The 15,544-nt window shown below is 43.5% G+C and overlaps 1 protein-coding gene across 4 annotated transcripts in view; it reads right to left on the bottom strand.

The window, feature by feature from the left end:
* The window catches only part of SPATA18 (spermatogenesis associated 18), a 39,656-nt gene extending 25,590 nt beyond the window's left edge, over positions 1-14,066 (bottom strand). For all 4 annotated transcript variants that reach the window (XM_057729712.1, XM_057729714.1, XM_057729713.1 and 1 more), the window contains exon 1: positions 13,713-14,066. In XM_057729712.1, the coding sequence (XP_057585695.1) occupies positions 13,713-13,799 (87 nt within the window). In that variant the 5' untranslated portion in view covers positions 13,800-14,066. The remainder of the gene's footprint in view (positions 1-13,712) is intronic.
* Positions 14,067-15,544: the final 1,478 nt, after the last annotated feature.

The raw sequence follows: 15,544 nt of genomic DNA, 5'->3' as shown, positions 1-15,544 counted from the left end.
AAGTGGAGAATAGAAACTAGAATGAAGAGGGAAGCTTTAGATGACCTCTAGGCAAAAGTTTGCAAGTCAAATGCAGATTTGTGTCAACAAGGGAAATGGTTCAGACAGGCAATAAACTCTTGTGGACAGAGGCTGTGCCTGGCCTATTCACTGTTGTATCCCCAGCCCTGCATTCTATCGTCTCTATATACCCAAACTCAATATGTATAGGGTGGATGAATGCAAATGAGACAAGTCACTCACTTTGGCTTATTACACACCCCCTAAGTGCCAGGTACTGTGAATGTTTTACATACGTAAACTCAGTCAACCCCACCATAGTACTCCAGGAGATTAAGAGGGCCATTGTCATCATCCCATTTTCAGATGAGAAAACTGAGACCCAGAGAGGTTAAATAACGTGGCCAAGCTTACTTAGCTAGTAAAATGTCAGAACTGAGACCTGGTTCCAGAGCCCACGCTATTAACTACTAAACTGTACTGACTTTTGGATCCTGATCAGCGCCGGGAGGGGGAAGACTAGATGATGTGACAAAGAGTGGATGAGGAGGCCAGTCAAGGAGGCCTCTCTGAGGAGGAGACACTGGAGCTAAGTCCTGGGACCAGAGAAAGGGCAAGCCGGGCTGTGGGAACAGCAAGGGCAGAGGCCCGACGGCAGGAAGGAGTCTGGCAACCTTGAACCAGAAGTAGGTGCATATGGCAGAGGATAGGTGATCAGAGAGGTTGGCAGGAGAGACCCTAGAGGGCCCTGCAGGCCTGGTAAGCAGTCTGGATGGAGTGGACTTGTAACTAACAGGGAGCTGTTGGTTTACTTTCCGTGCCTGGTTAACAGTACCTGGGGACTAGCTCTGTTGTAGCATTGATTTCTGTTGTGGCCATTTCTTCTTCTGTCTCATCCTTTTATCCCCTTCTCCTAAAAAGACTCTAAGGTTTTTGTTTGTTTGGTTTGGGTTGGGTTGGGTTGGGTTTTTTGTTTGTTTTTTGTTTGTTTGGCTGCACTGCACGGTTTGAAGGACCTTAGTTCCCCGACCAGGGGAACCCGGGCCCTCTGCAGCGGAAGTGTGGAATCCTAACCACTGGACCACCAGGGAATTCCCTGGTTTGATTTTGACTATGAGTTTTTTTAAAGACTTTGTCTTTCTCATATTTATATCAATCATCACCAGTATCCTTAAAAAATAGAAGGGTCCAAGATATTTGATAAATGAGTGAGCGAGTGAATGACTTAGCATAATATTGACGTGATCAGAACACATGGAACCCACAACCTGAACAGCTCTCTCCATTCTTCCTTGTTGAACCAGCAGCTCCTTGCCCTTGCTGTTTTATTCCTGCACTTATGACAGTGAACTTTAATTCCCCACTTACAGACTTTTGCCCTCTGGCTAGATCATGCCATGGGCTAAGTGGCTTGGGAATGAAGTAGACCTGAGTATCTCAGCTCTGCTACCTGCCACAGTTCTGTGTGATCCTGCACAGGTTACTTTACCTCTCTGAGCCCATTTCCTATTCAGGAAAATGGGGATAATGCCTTGCAGAGTGTTAAGAGAATTAAATCAAAACAATGCACATTCCACACCTTAAAGGCAAAAGATGTTCAACCGTTGGTATCTGCGAGGTGCTACACAGAACTGAATGGAGCAATGAAGTGAGTAATAGGGCAGACTGTGGTTCAGATCTGGTTCTCCACTTATTAGCTTATTCCCTTAGAAAAGACATTTTAAATGTGAGCTTCCATTTACTCGTATTTAGAAGGTGGTTGATCTCACCAGCTAACTTAGGTGCAGAGTAGAGGAGGTATATAATAATTAGTATTATTGTAGTATTATTACTATATGTTCCTGTGCTACACCCAATGCCTGATACAAAGTAGGGACTCAATGTTTGTCAAATGAGTTTGTACACACAACTTAGATAACAGAAGAGAATAGACCACGTCAAACAGTTCCTGATCCCAAGACATGTCACGACACGCTGCTGGTTCTAACACAAAGCGTTGCACAAGACACTCGCAATAGATTCACAGTACAATTACTACCAAACAATTACTCCCACAAGATAAATAAAGCAAAGATATGAACTAAGTATATTGTCTCCTAAATTCAAAGCTCATTCATTCATTCATAAATCACTGAGTTCCTTTAATTTGTAAGCCTTGGGCTGGCAGCTCAGGAAACAAAACTACATTAAAACAAAAAGTTGCCTGCTGCAGATGAGGTCACCAGCTGGGGAAGCAGGACAGAGAATGGGAAACACACCGAGGAGGAGTAATTCCCTTAGTGTTTATTAAGAGCTCTAGCAAGACAGTGAGCTGTGGAGGGAGCAAAATACACTCTGGTGAGGAGTGAGGGTAAGAGGTTAGGGCACTTCAAAACGAGAAACAGCAGGTACCAAGGCAAGAAGCAACAAGGCATACTCTACAGGAGGGGAAGGCAGGGTCCAGAGACCAAGTCATGAAGGACTTTATTGGCCAAGTGAAGGGCTCTGGGCTTTATCCCATCACTGAAGAGTTTAATGGGGCACGTGGAGGATTTGCTTTGATTTTGCAAACATATAATTTGGATTAGAGAGCGAGTCCAGTCAGACGGTTGTAACTGTCTGGCTGAGAGCTGCTGAGAGCTGTGGCGATGACAAGGGTCCCCTAAAAGTCCTTCCTAGCCCCCAAATCACATCTGTATCAGCCAAGGTCCCACTGATTCTAGCATTACCTGAGGAAGAAGTCAGGAGGTTTGGGAACAGGTAAGAGGTATGAGAGGGAGGATACTGTTTTCAGACACTTTAAAGTGTTTGAAGGAGCTTCAGATAAAGATGTCCAGTGAGAGTACGTCACCATTACTGAGCACCTACTCTATGCCAGCCAGGCACTGTGCTAAGAACTTTAAATATATGTTTAAACATTTCATTTGATCCTCAAAACAACTCTACAAATTGGACACCATCCATCATCTCGAATTCACCAACGAGGAAGACAAAGCTCTTCAGTAATTTGGAAGAGATGGTGGTTCAGCTGGAAACTAAACCCATCCTTGCAGCTTCTGGAACTGGACCCGAGCTCTCTAACATGAGGCTTTCCCGAAAGCAGCTGGAAAATCATCTGGATCTCAGAAGAGAGGTGGGAGTTTGCAGTGCAGCTTTGGAAGCCTCCAGCGGAGGAAGAGTGGAAGACACACGCACAGATGAGATCACCGGGGAGAGGAAGGGGGTTGGGGGGCGCTGAGGGCAAAGCAGAGAGCAATTTGGCTGCTTCAGATGTGGGCTGAGGGAGACGGGCCAGTCAGTGAAAAACAAAGCAAGAGCACGAAGAAATAAGAGGACAGCCAGGAAGAAGGATGAAGAACTAGGAAGCCAAAGAAGACGGTTTATCCTCTGCTTCACTCGTGCATTTCTGTTCTCAACAAATCTTTGGGGAGGAGGTTACTGTGTGCTGGGCGCTAGGGGCACAAGATAGTCTCTTGACCCCAAGGAATTTATCGTCTGAGATAAACATGTAGATGAATGCAAAATCAAATACTGCTTGCTTTAATAAAAACTGTAGGTCCAGAATCACCAGAATGAGGTGAGGCTCAAAGGAGGAAGTGGTAAGAAGCCAGGAAGATTCAGGCAAGCCTTCACCCAAGGAGCCTGTGGGCTCCCACTCTTAAAAATTCTAATCGCTCTAGTGCGGGGTCTGGGTATTAAAAAGCTTAAAAGCCTTTCTAGATGATTTGTAGGTGTCACCAAGTTTGAGACCACAGCATTAATGGGAAGTGATATCAGTTTAGTGAGCCTTGGGCTTCCCTGGTGGAGCAGTGGTTAAGAATCTGCCTGCCAATGCAGGGGGCACGGGTTCGAGCCTTGGTCTGGGAAGATCCCACATGTTGCGGAGCAACGAAGCCCGCAAGCCACAGCTACTGAGCCACGCACAGCAACTGCTGAAGCCCGTGTGCCTAGAGCCCATGCCCCGCAACAAGAGAAGCCACTGCAAATAAGAAGCTCGCACACAGCAATGAAGAGTAGGCCCCCATTCTCCACAACCGCAGAAAGCCCACATGCAGCAACAAAGACCCAATACAGCCAATAAGTAAAAAATAAAATAAATAAATAAACTTTTTTAAAAAAAGAAAAAAATTTAGTGAGTATCACCTAACTTCCCCTAAAAAAAATTAATGAAAGAGAAAACAGAGTATATCACAATTAATAAAGAATTATTTGTGAAACATTTACTTCAGTTATACAAGGGTGTATATGTGCTATGCTGTGAAGCAAAATGCATTAATTTCTGTGGGTAAGTTTTAAAAACACTGTCTCAGGGGATAGGGCTTTGCCCGTGTTGAGAATCACCAGTATGAGGAATGAGGAGCCCCCAAAACGATCCCCTGTTCAGCTGTATAAAACTTGGATTGGAGAGGGGCATGGAGGAAGGCAGGAAATCAACAGGAACATGCCATGCTGCAGGTGTGGAACTTAAGCAAGGAAACTTCAAACTTATTCTAGTGACTTCATGAAGATAGGAAAGCTAGAGGTAACAGAAAGGAATATTTGAGAATATAACCACCAGCATTATTAACATTTTTTCTAAAGTGTTTTTTTTGAAGCTACCAACTCCTGTGCAACAATGATGGGCTGCTAGCTTCCTTTTGTAACCATGGTGGCTATAAAAATACCATGAGATGTTAGGGACCGAATTCTCTGCACAGCAAGCAGCTACTATGCTGGTGCATCTTCTGCCTGCAGCTGTAGGCATATTGCTATAAAGTTCACTTGAGATCTGCCTTAAACATACCCTAGAAGTTGGTTTTCCCACACATGTAAGAAATGATTGGAGTCTGAATAAGAGTTATAGCAGCTAAAGGGGAAAGGTGGGAGATATTTGAGACCTTTAAAAGGTGGAATCCTCAGGGCTTAATGAACCCATCTGCAAGGTGTGATGGAGAGGCAGGGGGCCCAGCTTTCTGAGTTGGGCCACAGGGGAGATTATGATGCCATTGCCTGATCAGAGGCCACAAGTGGAGAACCAGCACGACTGGAGGGAGAGTAACTAGTCCCATTTGATTCATATTGGGTCAGAGGATGTGGACATCCACATGGAGCTGTCTGGAAGGCAGGTGGCCGGCCACTCGGGTGGGGAGCTCTGGAGAAAGGCCCAAGCTGGAGATAAATCTGGGAGTAGCCAGCATCTGGGAAGGAGCTAAAGCCATAAAATTGGATAAGATGTGTCAATTTCTGCAGAGAAATCAAGGAGATAAGGACTGTGAAAAAAAGAGGTTGGACTTAACTGCCATGAGGTGACCATTGTGAGAGCAAGTATAGCAGAATGATATGCGGGCAGTGGTACTGGATATTGTTGCAGACTGTCCCAGCTTAAGGAACACATGGGAGTTAAAGAGCAAAGCCACTGAGGACAGATTACTCTTAAGAAATTTCGTAGTATGGGGAAGGAAAGCAACACGACAGGGGCTTTATTCCCATCCCTTCAATGTCACCACTCTCTTGCCCAAACCAAAGCTCCTGAGCCTAAGTGTTGCCTACTTTCCAAGGTCCTTCGTAATGTACCTCCCCATGACTTACACAGCCTTACTTCCTCCAGCGACTCTGTCCACTCCAGCCACCATATTGCTGTGCCATTGTACATGTGACGTGTGCATCAGATCAATCACCAATCTATTGATCCCTTTCATTTCCTTTACTTCTGAGCAATCGCGACCTTATTAACATTTCCCCTCATGACAGCCTGATCATTCCAGCCTCTATCTATGGTTCTCTCACACCTACTATTCTATTCCTAACGAATCACCTCCACAACATGAAAAAGAGAGAAAATGTTTCACCCCAAAATAATAAAATTTATCACTAAATATTTTTAATCAACTTGCAAACTTCAGTTTGAAAAGCGATTCAAACCTTTTAATTTTAGTACAAATTACAGTTATTTTCACTTTGAGAAATTTTGATCTCATACACACAAAATATGCTTCATCTATATTAGATAAGAATTAAATTATGCAAAAGAGTTCATCACAATATTCCTTTAAAATATGCATGCTACTAAAACATTAAATGATTTGCCTGACATTTTAATTTTTTTAATACTTTTCTTTTAAAAAAAAAACTCATTTTACATACAACAAGAATACCATTTCTAATCCTGCCAATTAAAGAATATGTAGATGAGCAAGGAAAAGAGATGATGAGTAGGAAGGATGTGGAATCTAGTCTGAAAGGTGGCATTTCGCAGGTCCTTGCAGCTGGCCCTGGAAAGTCACACATGGAAAGCAAAGCCCTAATTTCTACCTTCTATCCCCGTTCTCCCCTCCCCCACCCCCACACCCCGTGGTCCAGGGTGTGTATTCTTGGGGCAGTGGGTGGGAGAAGGATGGCAGGAAACAGACACTGCAAGTAAGTGGAATGTTCTTATACCTTCCCTCCTTCTGTAGGAGATAAGAGAATGGACTCAACAAGCAAAAGACATAGCTTCAAATCCAAGTTCCGCCGTTCCTAGTGGAGCTACCTTGGGCAAGCAAGCTGCCCTCCTGGGGTTTGGTTTTCTCATGTGCAAAATGTAGAAAATAAAGCCTGATATTTCATAGGTTCTTATGAAGTTTAAAGGCAATAATGCATGAAGAGTGCTTTGAAGGCTTTCAAGGGCTCTTTAAATGCTGGTTATAGGGGATTAAGTACAAACTACTGTGTATAAAATACATAAACTACAAGGATATACTGTACAACACAGGAAATATAGCCAATATTTTGTAACTATAAATGGAGTATAACCTTTATAAATTGCGAATCACTATGTTGTAAACTGAAACTGGCATAATATTGTACATCAGCTGTACCTCAAAAAATTTTTTAAATGAAGTACTCCACAAAGTAAAAACAAAAATGCTGGTTATAACAGGCTATAGCTGCTTCTCTAGGGAAGTGCAGTGCTATACGTGGGCAGCCTTTCAGGCAGCTCTATTCCAAAACCAACCCTCTGTTCTAACTCATGGCTGACCTTGCCACATACCACTGCCTACACAACAAAGTTTTTAAACTGAAATCCTGAATTTTAGATATGAGAAAAATTAGGCTTATACATACCCCAACAATTTAGGAAAAGTCTCTGTTTAGGCTTCTGCACTGGATTTTAGTGTCTTGACCCATAGTTAATATTCCTACTGGACTTCTTTTGTTACTTCTTCTTAAATATTAAACAACAGTGAGGTTTACATTAACCAGTTTGCCCAAGATGAAAATAAGAAAAGTCAAATGAAAAAGTGGATAGCCTCTTTGTTATAAAGAAAATAATCTTCCTTAATCATTTGTCAATTTTTTTTGTAGCCATGGACTCATCATTAGTAACTGTGACAGGGGCAGCACCAATTAAATACTCCACGTGCTTTCCCACATTTCTCAGGCTCCCTTACGCTTAGATGGGAGCCACACAACTAATTCTGCCCAAGGGATGATGGGTGCAAGGGGTGTGTATAACGTAAGAGCAGTGCGTATTCTCCACTCCCTCTCTTCCCCTACGGGACCACTCTTCTCTGAGGTCCCATAACGAGGGGGCTGCTCCATCTGATGACGGGCACCTGAAACTGAGCCAATGACAGATGAGAGAGCTGCCGTCAGACTTTGCATGCATGGGAAATAGATCTCTGTTTTGTTGAGACACTAAGGTTTGGAGTTTATTCATTACTGGCTAGTAAAGAGATAAAGGTCCTGAAGGGAAGAAAAATGTTCTCTATAAATTAATTGGTTGAATCCTCAAGAATGTAGAAGGGGAGGGGTGAAGGAGGGCAGGGAATCTGTTTGAAGACACCATAGCAACGACAGCAACCTTTTGTACCAAGAATCAGGCATACTTTGGCATAAAGGCAGCCTCTATTTCAACCACAAAGATTATTCTAAAACAAACAGAGGAGATGCCTCTTTAAGATGCCTCCTTTTTATGTGCTGATATTTAATATGCTGTTTTCACTTGTTAGTATAGATTTCTATAGCGCAAGAGGAGAGTAATGCAAGAGGAAGCATTATCAGCCCTCCCTACCATCCCTTATTATATATCAAAAAATCAAAAGTGTCTAGAGTGTGATATCCTGGTATCTATTATTTTACTTAAGAAGTGTAACCCTGTCCTATCTTAGGGATGGGGTTATCAACAGTATAGTAAGCTCTTACCATTTCTCCATACAGTACATTTTAAAAAGTAATAAATCTTGGAGAAACTGACCAAAGTTAACTCCGTGGTCCACAGGACTCTGAGTAAAAACAAAAGCATCTCAGAGGGAGGAGAGTTTCAGCCCAGAGCTGATATTCTCCGGGTATTGCTAACATTGAAAGGAGGTTAATTTCTCTTCTCATCTTGACATCTCTAGGGAGTAATTAGGTTATCAGAATCCAGTTCTGCATAGGTGGTTATTTGACCCTTTGACAGAATTGACCAATAAAACCATACAGATGTTGCTTGATAAATCGGAGGCATTTGGAGCCGCACACTCTTACATAAACCTTAAAGACCATCCTCAGAGTCTTTGCCCTTGTTTACTAAATGTGCCAGAGTAGTTTACAAGGAGTTGATTCATATAATCTCTTGCCTAAAGTCTTGCTCAGCTCCGACTGTTCTCCCTTGGGTTTCCAAGTTTCCCATCACACAGCAGCTAGAGCAACCTTTCCTGAACACAATACAAACATGTTTTCTCCCTGCATAATGCTTTTAGTTTCTCCCTGTTGCCCTCAGGATGAAGTCCAAACTCCTTAACACACTACCCAAGGCCCCCCATCCGCTAACCCCCACCACTCCACCTCCTCAGCCTCATCTCACGTCCGCTCCCTGCCTGGAAGTATTCACAGTCCCCCTAGACGTACTAGCTTTTTCATGCCTCCTGCTTCTCGCACATGCTTTTTCTCCTGTCCTTCATCCTCTTCTACGGTTGGAAGCTCATCATTCAGATGCAGCTGACATTTCTATTCCCAGTACCTAGCACAGACACACATACCGTAAACTCTGAAAAAAATATATTTTCTGAATGAATAAGTATACACTGCAGGAAGTGTGCAGTGTACATTTATATAGAGTGTCTGACCCAAACTCTTTACACATACCAGAAGCTAAGTAACCATTTGTCTTTGTTTTTGTTGTTGTTGTTTTGTTTTTCTTTTTGTTTTGGGGACTGCACCATGCAGCATGTGGGATCTTAGTTCCCTGACCAGGGATGGAACCCGCACCCCCTGCATTGGAAGTGCTGAGTCTTAACCACTGAACCTGCTAGGGAAGTCCCAGTAACCATGTGTTGAGTGAGTTATTAAACACTTAGTAATTGGCTGAGTTCGTGGTTGAACAAGAAGGAATTCTCTATGGCTCTTTCGCCAACATTCTCAATAACCATGAAGCAGGAAAACCAACTCTGCAAGTTACGTGTTTATCCCAACCTGTCCCTCAGCCTCCAGGGGAATTCAAGTTTTAAAGACCAAGTAATGCAATAATTCAGCATCTCTTTAATAACTAAAAGAAAAGGAGGTGGTGATGTTTGCTGTTAGTTTTAGGGTTTGTTTTGGGGAGGGGGCGTTTGCAAAATATTTCTTCTTGAAGTTTTTTAAGATAAATATAACTTTTAAAAAAAAAATATCAAGCAAGAATCAGTTTTGCCTAAGGCCCAGAAGATTGGTAGACGTAAGATTTAAAAACAAATAAAATGCAAAGGCTTTGGGGCAGAAAATTATATTTTTAAAGAACTTACTGTTTCTGCCGACATAGACAGGCATCAAGGAAATAGGCTGTGCATGAGATGGTGGTGATGGCCAGATGAAGGCAGAGGGGATGGGAATGGATGATAAGGAAATCATATGAGAGAAATTGAGAAGAAAAACTAAATAGGATCTACCAAATAATGGCTAGTTTGGAGAATAATCAAAATTTTGCATTGTTTTAGAATTAATCTGTTCAAGCCATTTATCTATTTCACTTGAAAATAACTTTTTCCCAGAGGAATACCTTTCATCATGTTCCTAATTCTAGAGGAACTAGGATTGTTTTTTTTTTTTGCTTGAGTTAATTAGAACTCAATCAATGTGATCAAACTCAGAAAAATTAACCTTCCATAGCAAACATAATTTGAAGCTTTTAATGAAAAAACATTGTTCTCTACAACCAACATTTTAATAACTGCAGTTTGCTACAATGAATATTCTTCATCTTAAGATTTCAAGGCCAAAGTCCTTGGAACTAATAAAACAACCTTGAAGTATCACAGGAAAGCTCTTAGTAATTGACCAAAACTCAAACTGTAGATGACAAGATGCTGAATAAGTCTCAATGTAATCTAAATTTTGGTAGGTGTTGTATAGAAATTTTCTCATCCTCTCTCTTTAGCTACACACACACACAGAGTGTACAAAACACTTGCATCCTCTCACTTGTGCTCCTAATTGTTAATCATGGCTCTGGTTTCAATTCAACTTTAAGAGAGGCTGAATTAAAGATATTTGGGGATCATTTTTAATTTTACCCTGAATATGAGGTTTTGAGAAAAGAAATGAATCCAAGAGACTGGTGTCTGGGAGAATGGTGGTGGCATTTATTGAGCAACTACTAGGAGCCAAGCATTGCTCTAAGTGCTGGGACCACAGTGATAAACAGAATGAGGCAGAAGTCTCTGCCCTCTGGAGCTTACATTTTAGTGGGGAAGGGGGAGGAAGACTAATACACAAAATAAAAGAGTAAACAAGTAAAAATTAGACGGGTTAGATATTATGGAAGAAATAAAGCAGAGAAGGGACACAGTGGTTCTAGGGGTGAGCTGGGAGATAGCAGTTGTAAACAGAATGGCCTCTCCTGAGAAAATGACATTTAAGCAAAGACTTGAAGGAGACGAGGAAGCAAGGATGTCGATATGTTGCTGAAATATCAATGGATGAAAAGCTTTCCAGGCAGAGGGAAACAGTGAGTGTAAAAGACCCTGAAGCTGGGGCAGGGCTGATGTGCTCTAGAACAGCTCTGTCCAATACAGTCGCCACTGGCCATTTGTGACTATTTGAATTTAATTAGACTTCAGTGAAGTTAAAAATTCAGTTCCTCAGTTTGCACTTGCCAAATTTCAAGTGTCCAATGGCCACCATATTGGACTATGTAGATATAGGTATAGATATAGATATAGGTACAGATATACAACACATCCGTCATCATGGAATGTTCTGTTGGACAGCCTTGCTCTAGAAACAGCAAGGCTGCCAGAATTGCTGGAGTGGTTGAGCAAGGACGAGAGTAAGAGATGACGTCACAGAGTTTAAAGGAGCACAGTTGTATAGGAGCTTGATGGCCATTGTAGAAAATTTTATTCTGAGATAGGAAGTTTGGGGAGTTTTGCCAGAGGAGTAACTTGATCTGCCTTGACATTTAGAAGAATCACTTTGGGTTATTTTTTTAATGATCCATACAACATGACCAAAGGTGGATAAGGGTGGCAGCAGCAGAGGTGGTGAAAAGTGATCAGGTTCTGCACAAATTTAGAAGCTGGTTACCAACAGATTCTGCTGGTGAGAAGGAAGTGGATTATGTCATGATAAAAACTATTAAGTTAAGAAGGAAGTTGGTGTTTGGGGCATGGGAGAGGCTAGGGTCAGTCAGTCTTAGACTGATTTGACTTTGAGATGACAATAGCACAAGTGAATATGTCCAGTAGACAATTGGAGAAGTGAGAGCTCAGATGAGAACAGGACCTGAATATGAATATGAGATTCATCAGCACAGGAGTAAGAGATGAAGCAGGAATGGAGGTGGAAGAGAAGATTTCTAAAGTCTGGCCCTCGAAGAACAGTTACAAGAGGGACACGGGGCAGGCAAGGAGACAAATTATTAGAGCCTTAGAAGAATGGGGGTGTTGATAGTCAAATGCAACAGAGACACCAGAAAGTTGAAAAGAAATGATCATGCCCAGGGAATACAACTTGGAAAGCCATTGATCTCTTACAGTACAGTCTCTACTATCCGTGTGTGTGTGTGTGTGTGTGTGTGTGTGTGTGTGTGTGTGTGTGTGTGTGTGTGTGTTTTAGGGAGCGGGGCAGGAGCGGATGCAGAATCTAAATTAAAATGCTTTCAGTGAGACAGAAGAATGGGATGCACCACTGTGAGGGGAAAGCGAAAGTGCAATAAACTTTGTCATTTCTCAGCACTTACAGGTATTTTCTTTTTCTTTTTTTGTCTTTTTAGAACTTTTACTGAGATACAGTTAACATACAATAAACTGCATAGATTTAGAGCGTACAATTTGGTATCCCAATCACTTAATTTGGTCCAGCCACTACTAGTGTCATTTGTGTTAAACGTTGTCTAGTGACTAACTGAATACGCTTTGTAACATTCCGAGTTAATTTAGGCCACAAGGCAAGAAAATCATTATTTTTCTTGCCTTGTGGGTTTTAAGAAGGGTGAAGACATGTATAGGATTTGTTATTCTCAACCTTCTGAGACTAGGGAACAAGTAGCCACTTTTAAAGGTAAGTGGTGGGGGGAACGCAAGGCTTTGTGCTAGAAGTGAATTTTAGTTTTCCTGCAATCTTGATGGAGAAGGACGAGTCCGTGCTGGGCAAAGGGGGTAAACACTAGAAGGAAGGCTAAGGAGAAAGCTGTAGCTGTGCTTTGAGCTCCTCTCCTCCCAGGAGCCCTGGTTAGAGGGTGGATAGGAAAGACCAGGGACTTACGATAGCAACCAGTTGCATTTTTCCTGGTAGAATTTCAGAAACAAGCTGATCTAGACTCAAAAAATGGAGATTCAAAAAGGAACTTTACCTATCATCTAATTCCAGTCCATTCTTTAGCAGAAGAGGTACTGAGACCCAGGGGTTAAATACGTTGTCCCAAATGATTCAGCTAGTCCTATGCCGAGTTAGACCTAGAAGCTAGGGCCGGGGCCTGGTTCCAGGTCCCAGCTCTTTCTGCCTGCCTGTTCTATTTGCTGTGTGAGAAGATGACTCTCCTTTTTAAGACACGCCCACGGAAGCAAATTCAGCACTGGAGTTCTACTTCCGGATGGAGGAGATGAAGGGGAGCTGGGGTAGGGGTGGGGACTAGAGATTTGAAGAACGCCTCTGGGTTTGATGACAGAATATTGGCTTACAAATGCCTTGGCAACAGGCCTTCTGAAATCTGCCCTGGTGTTGAAACTGTCCCTTACTTGCCATACTGACCAGCACACAAGTGAAACCCCCAACGTTAACAAGTGCCCGTTTCACTGACTTCTGGGTACTAACTCCTGGGTGTATTTTTACAAAAATCCATTCTGATACAACCACTAGTTATCCCCAGAATGGGAGACTTGCGGAAAACCAAGAAGAGGGATGTAGTAAAAAAAATAATGATAATAATTCGAACCGGGGGTATGGGAGTAGACTGCTGGCGGAGGGGATGGGAGGGAGAGTGGCAGGCTTGACCAGACCCCGGCAGCTCGCAGGGCTTTCTCGTTGCTAGGGCCCCAAGCGTCCTTGGATACCGCTCTGTAAAAGGTGCGCTCTCTTCCCCGACTCGGTGTCCAGCGCGCCACCCAAGCGCCTCCTCGCGCAGCCAGGAGAAAGGGGAACCCGCACTTCTTCCCTTCCCCGCGACGCGGGTCCGACGCTGGGCTCCAGCTAGGGATCACAACCGCGGGACTCGGCAAAGCGGCCACCCGGAGACCACCCCTAAGAATCCCCCGCCGAGGGTTGTGCAAGGGAACTAGAGAGAGGACGAGCCCCGAGGGTCTCCCACCCTGACTCACGTTGTACTCCCTCAGCCAGCACTCTAGCTTGTCCTGCATCGATCTTAAAGATTCGTTGGAGACCAGTTTCTTCAGGTTCTCCGCCATTGCTAGCTTTTCCGCTCGGCTTGGTCTGGCAGATGCACTCGTGGACCGCAGGGCGGTGTGGCGGGAAAGGTGTTATCTTCCTGAGGGGCTCAGAGCGCGGCTGGTGTTTCCATCCTCCCCCTCGGGTCTGGCGGGGCAGGGTTCGGGAAGCCGAGGGGGAGGTGCCCTGGGCCACAGCCGCCGCGCCTCCTCCGCTGCCCCGCGCGGTCTCCGGGCTCCCCCGCGGCTGCCCGGAGCCCCGGCCACAGATACCCGGGCGATTATTAAACAAACCTTGACGTGAGCGCGCGGCTGCTAGGGACGTGCGCCTCCTGCGTCCTGGCAACGCCGGTGCCGCCGCCCAGCCCGCGCTGCGCCCTGCACCCGCCTGCCGCCCAGCCGCCCTCCAGCCGCCCGCGAGGGTCCCGGGCACCCGCCAGGGCGCGCGATGCCGCCTTTCCTCCTGCTACTGATGCGCTTCCTCCTGCTGCTGCTGGTGGTCCTGCTGCTGGTCGAAAGCGAGGGTGCCCAAAGCCAGTGAGGCTCCGGCTTGGGCCGGGGCTAGAAGATGCTAAGAGTACAGATGATGGCTGCCAGACCCTCTGATGGACTGAGACGCGCCCGCAGTGTGGGATGCGGCCAGCCGGAAGCCTCTTGTCTAGAAAAGCAAAGCTCATGTCTCCCTAGACGTTTCTGGTTAAGCTCTGAAGAAAGCACCCATCTGGCTGCTTCCTTTTTTCTTTCACTTCTCAAGGCTTAAATTCTTCATTTGTAACACCTAGGGTTTGGTAGGTGCCCAGTTAAATAGATTTTAGCTTCGGCATGTTCACAAATTAAAGTTAATCAGGTTTAGACAAGATTTGGTCTATTTTTAGAATCATTAAGCACTTTAAAGATTCATTTAATTATGAATTCTCTGAGACTTTGTGCAAGTTCAGAGCCGGTTTGGCGCTATTTCAAAACGGTTTATTAAGCCTCAGTGATAGTTTGAACTACTTAAGAAATGAAACCATTTCAACCATCATTAAGCACTTTAGAAACCTTTGCCATCAAATGATGTGCAGATTGCAAGTCAGCCTTGTCTATTCATGAAAAGCGTGGGTAGAGCAGGGCCTCAGCTAGCTAGTCAGCTAACTAGTTTAACTCAGTTCCGCATTTTCAGGTATTTGAGAATATATGATCATTGCACATGTTCACCTGTCCACATGTCCACGGTAAAAGTCGGAATTTTTGCCCCCCCTTTTTCTCTTAATGACAATGGTTTTCCTGTTCTCTAATAAAAATGAAAGGCTTATTTCTGGAGCCTATGTTCTTACTATCTTCTGTAGACCACAAAATAAGGACTATAAAAGTTCTCATCACAAGAAAAAAAAAAACTTGTAACTATGTGTGGTGATGGATGTTAATTAGACTAATCATGGTGATCATTTCACAGGATATACAAATAATGAATCATGTTGTACATAATATGTTATTTAATTATATCTCAACAAAAAGAAAAATAAGGAAAAGAGAACACACATTACTTTATCATGGTGCAATAACAATTACTAAAGTAAAAAAAAACACTAAATATTCATTAGAGACTTTCTTCCTTTAAAAGTATATAAAGAAGGAGGAAGGGAATGGAGAAGAATCTCATAGATTTTTCAATTTAGGGCCAATAACTGCACATTTTAATAGGCAATTGGAATCTTTGAACAGTCCAATTTGCTTATTAATAAAAACCAAGCTGGAATATTTGCTTATATCAGATTAAGTGTTAA

The sequence above is a fragment of the Hippopotamus amphibius genome, chromosome 3 (genome assembly GCF_030028045.1).
Source record: "Hippopotamus amphibius kiboko isolate mHipAmp2 chromosome 3, mHipAmp2.hap2, whole genome shotgun sequence".
NCBI classification, from domain to species: domain Eukaryota; kingdom Metazoa; phylum Chordata; class Mammalia; order Artiodactyla; family Hippopotamidae; genus Hippopotamus; species Hippopotamus amphibius.
This window is presented reverse-complemented; position numbering and strand designations above follow the sequence as displayed.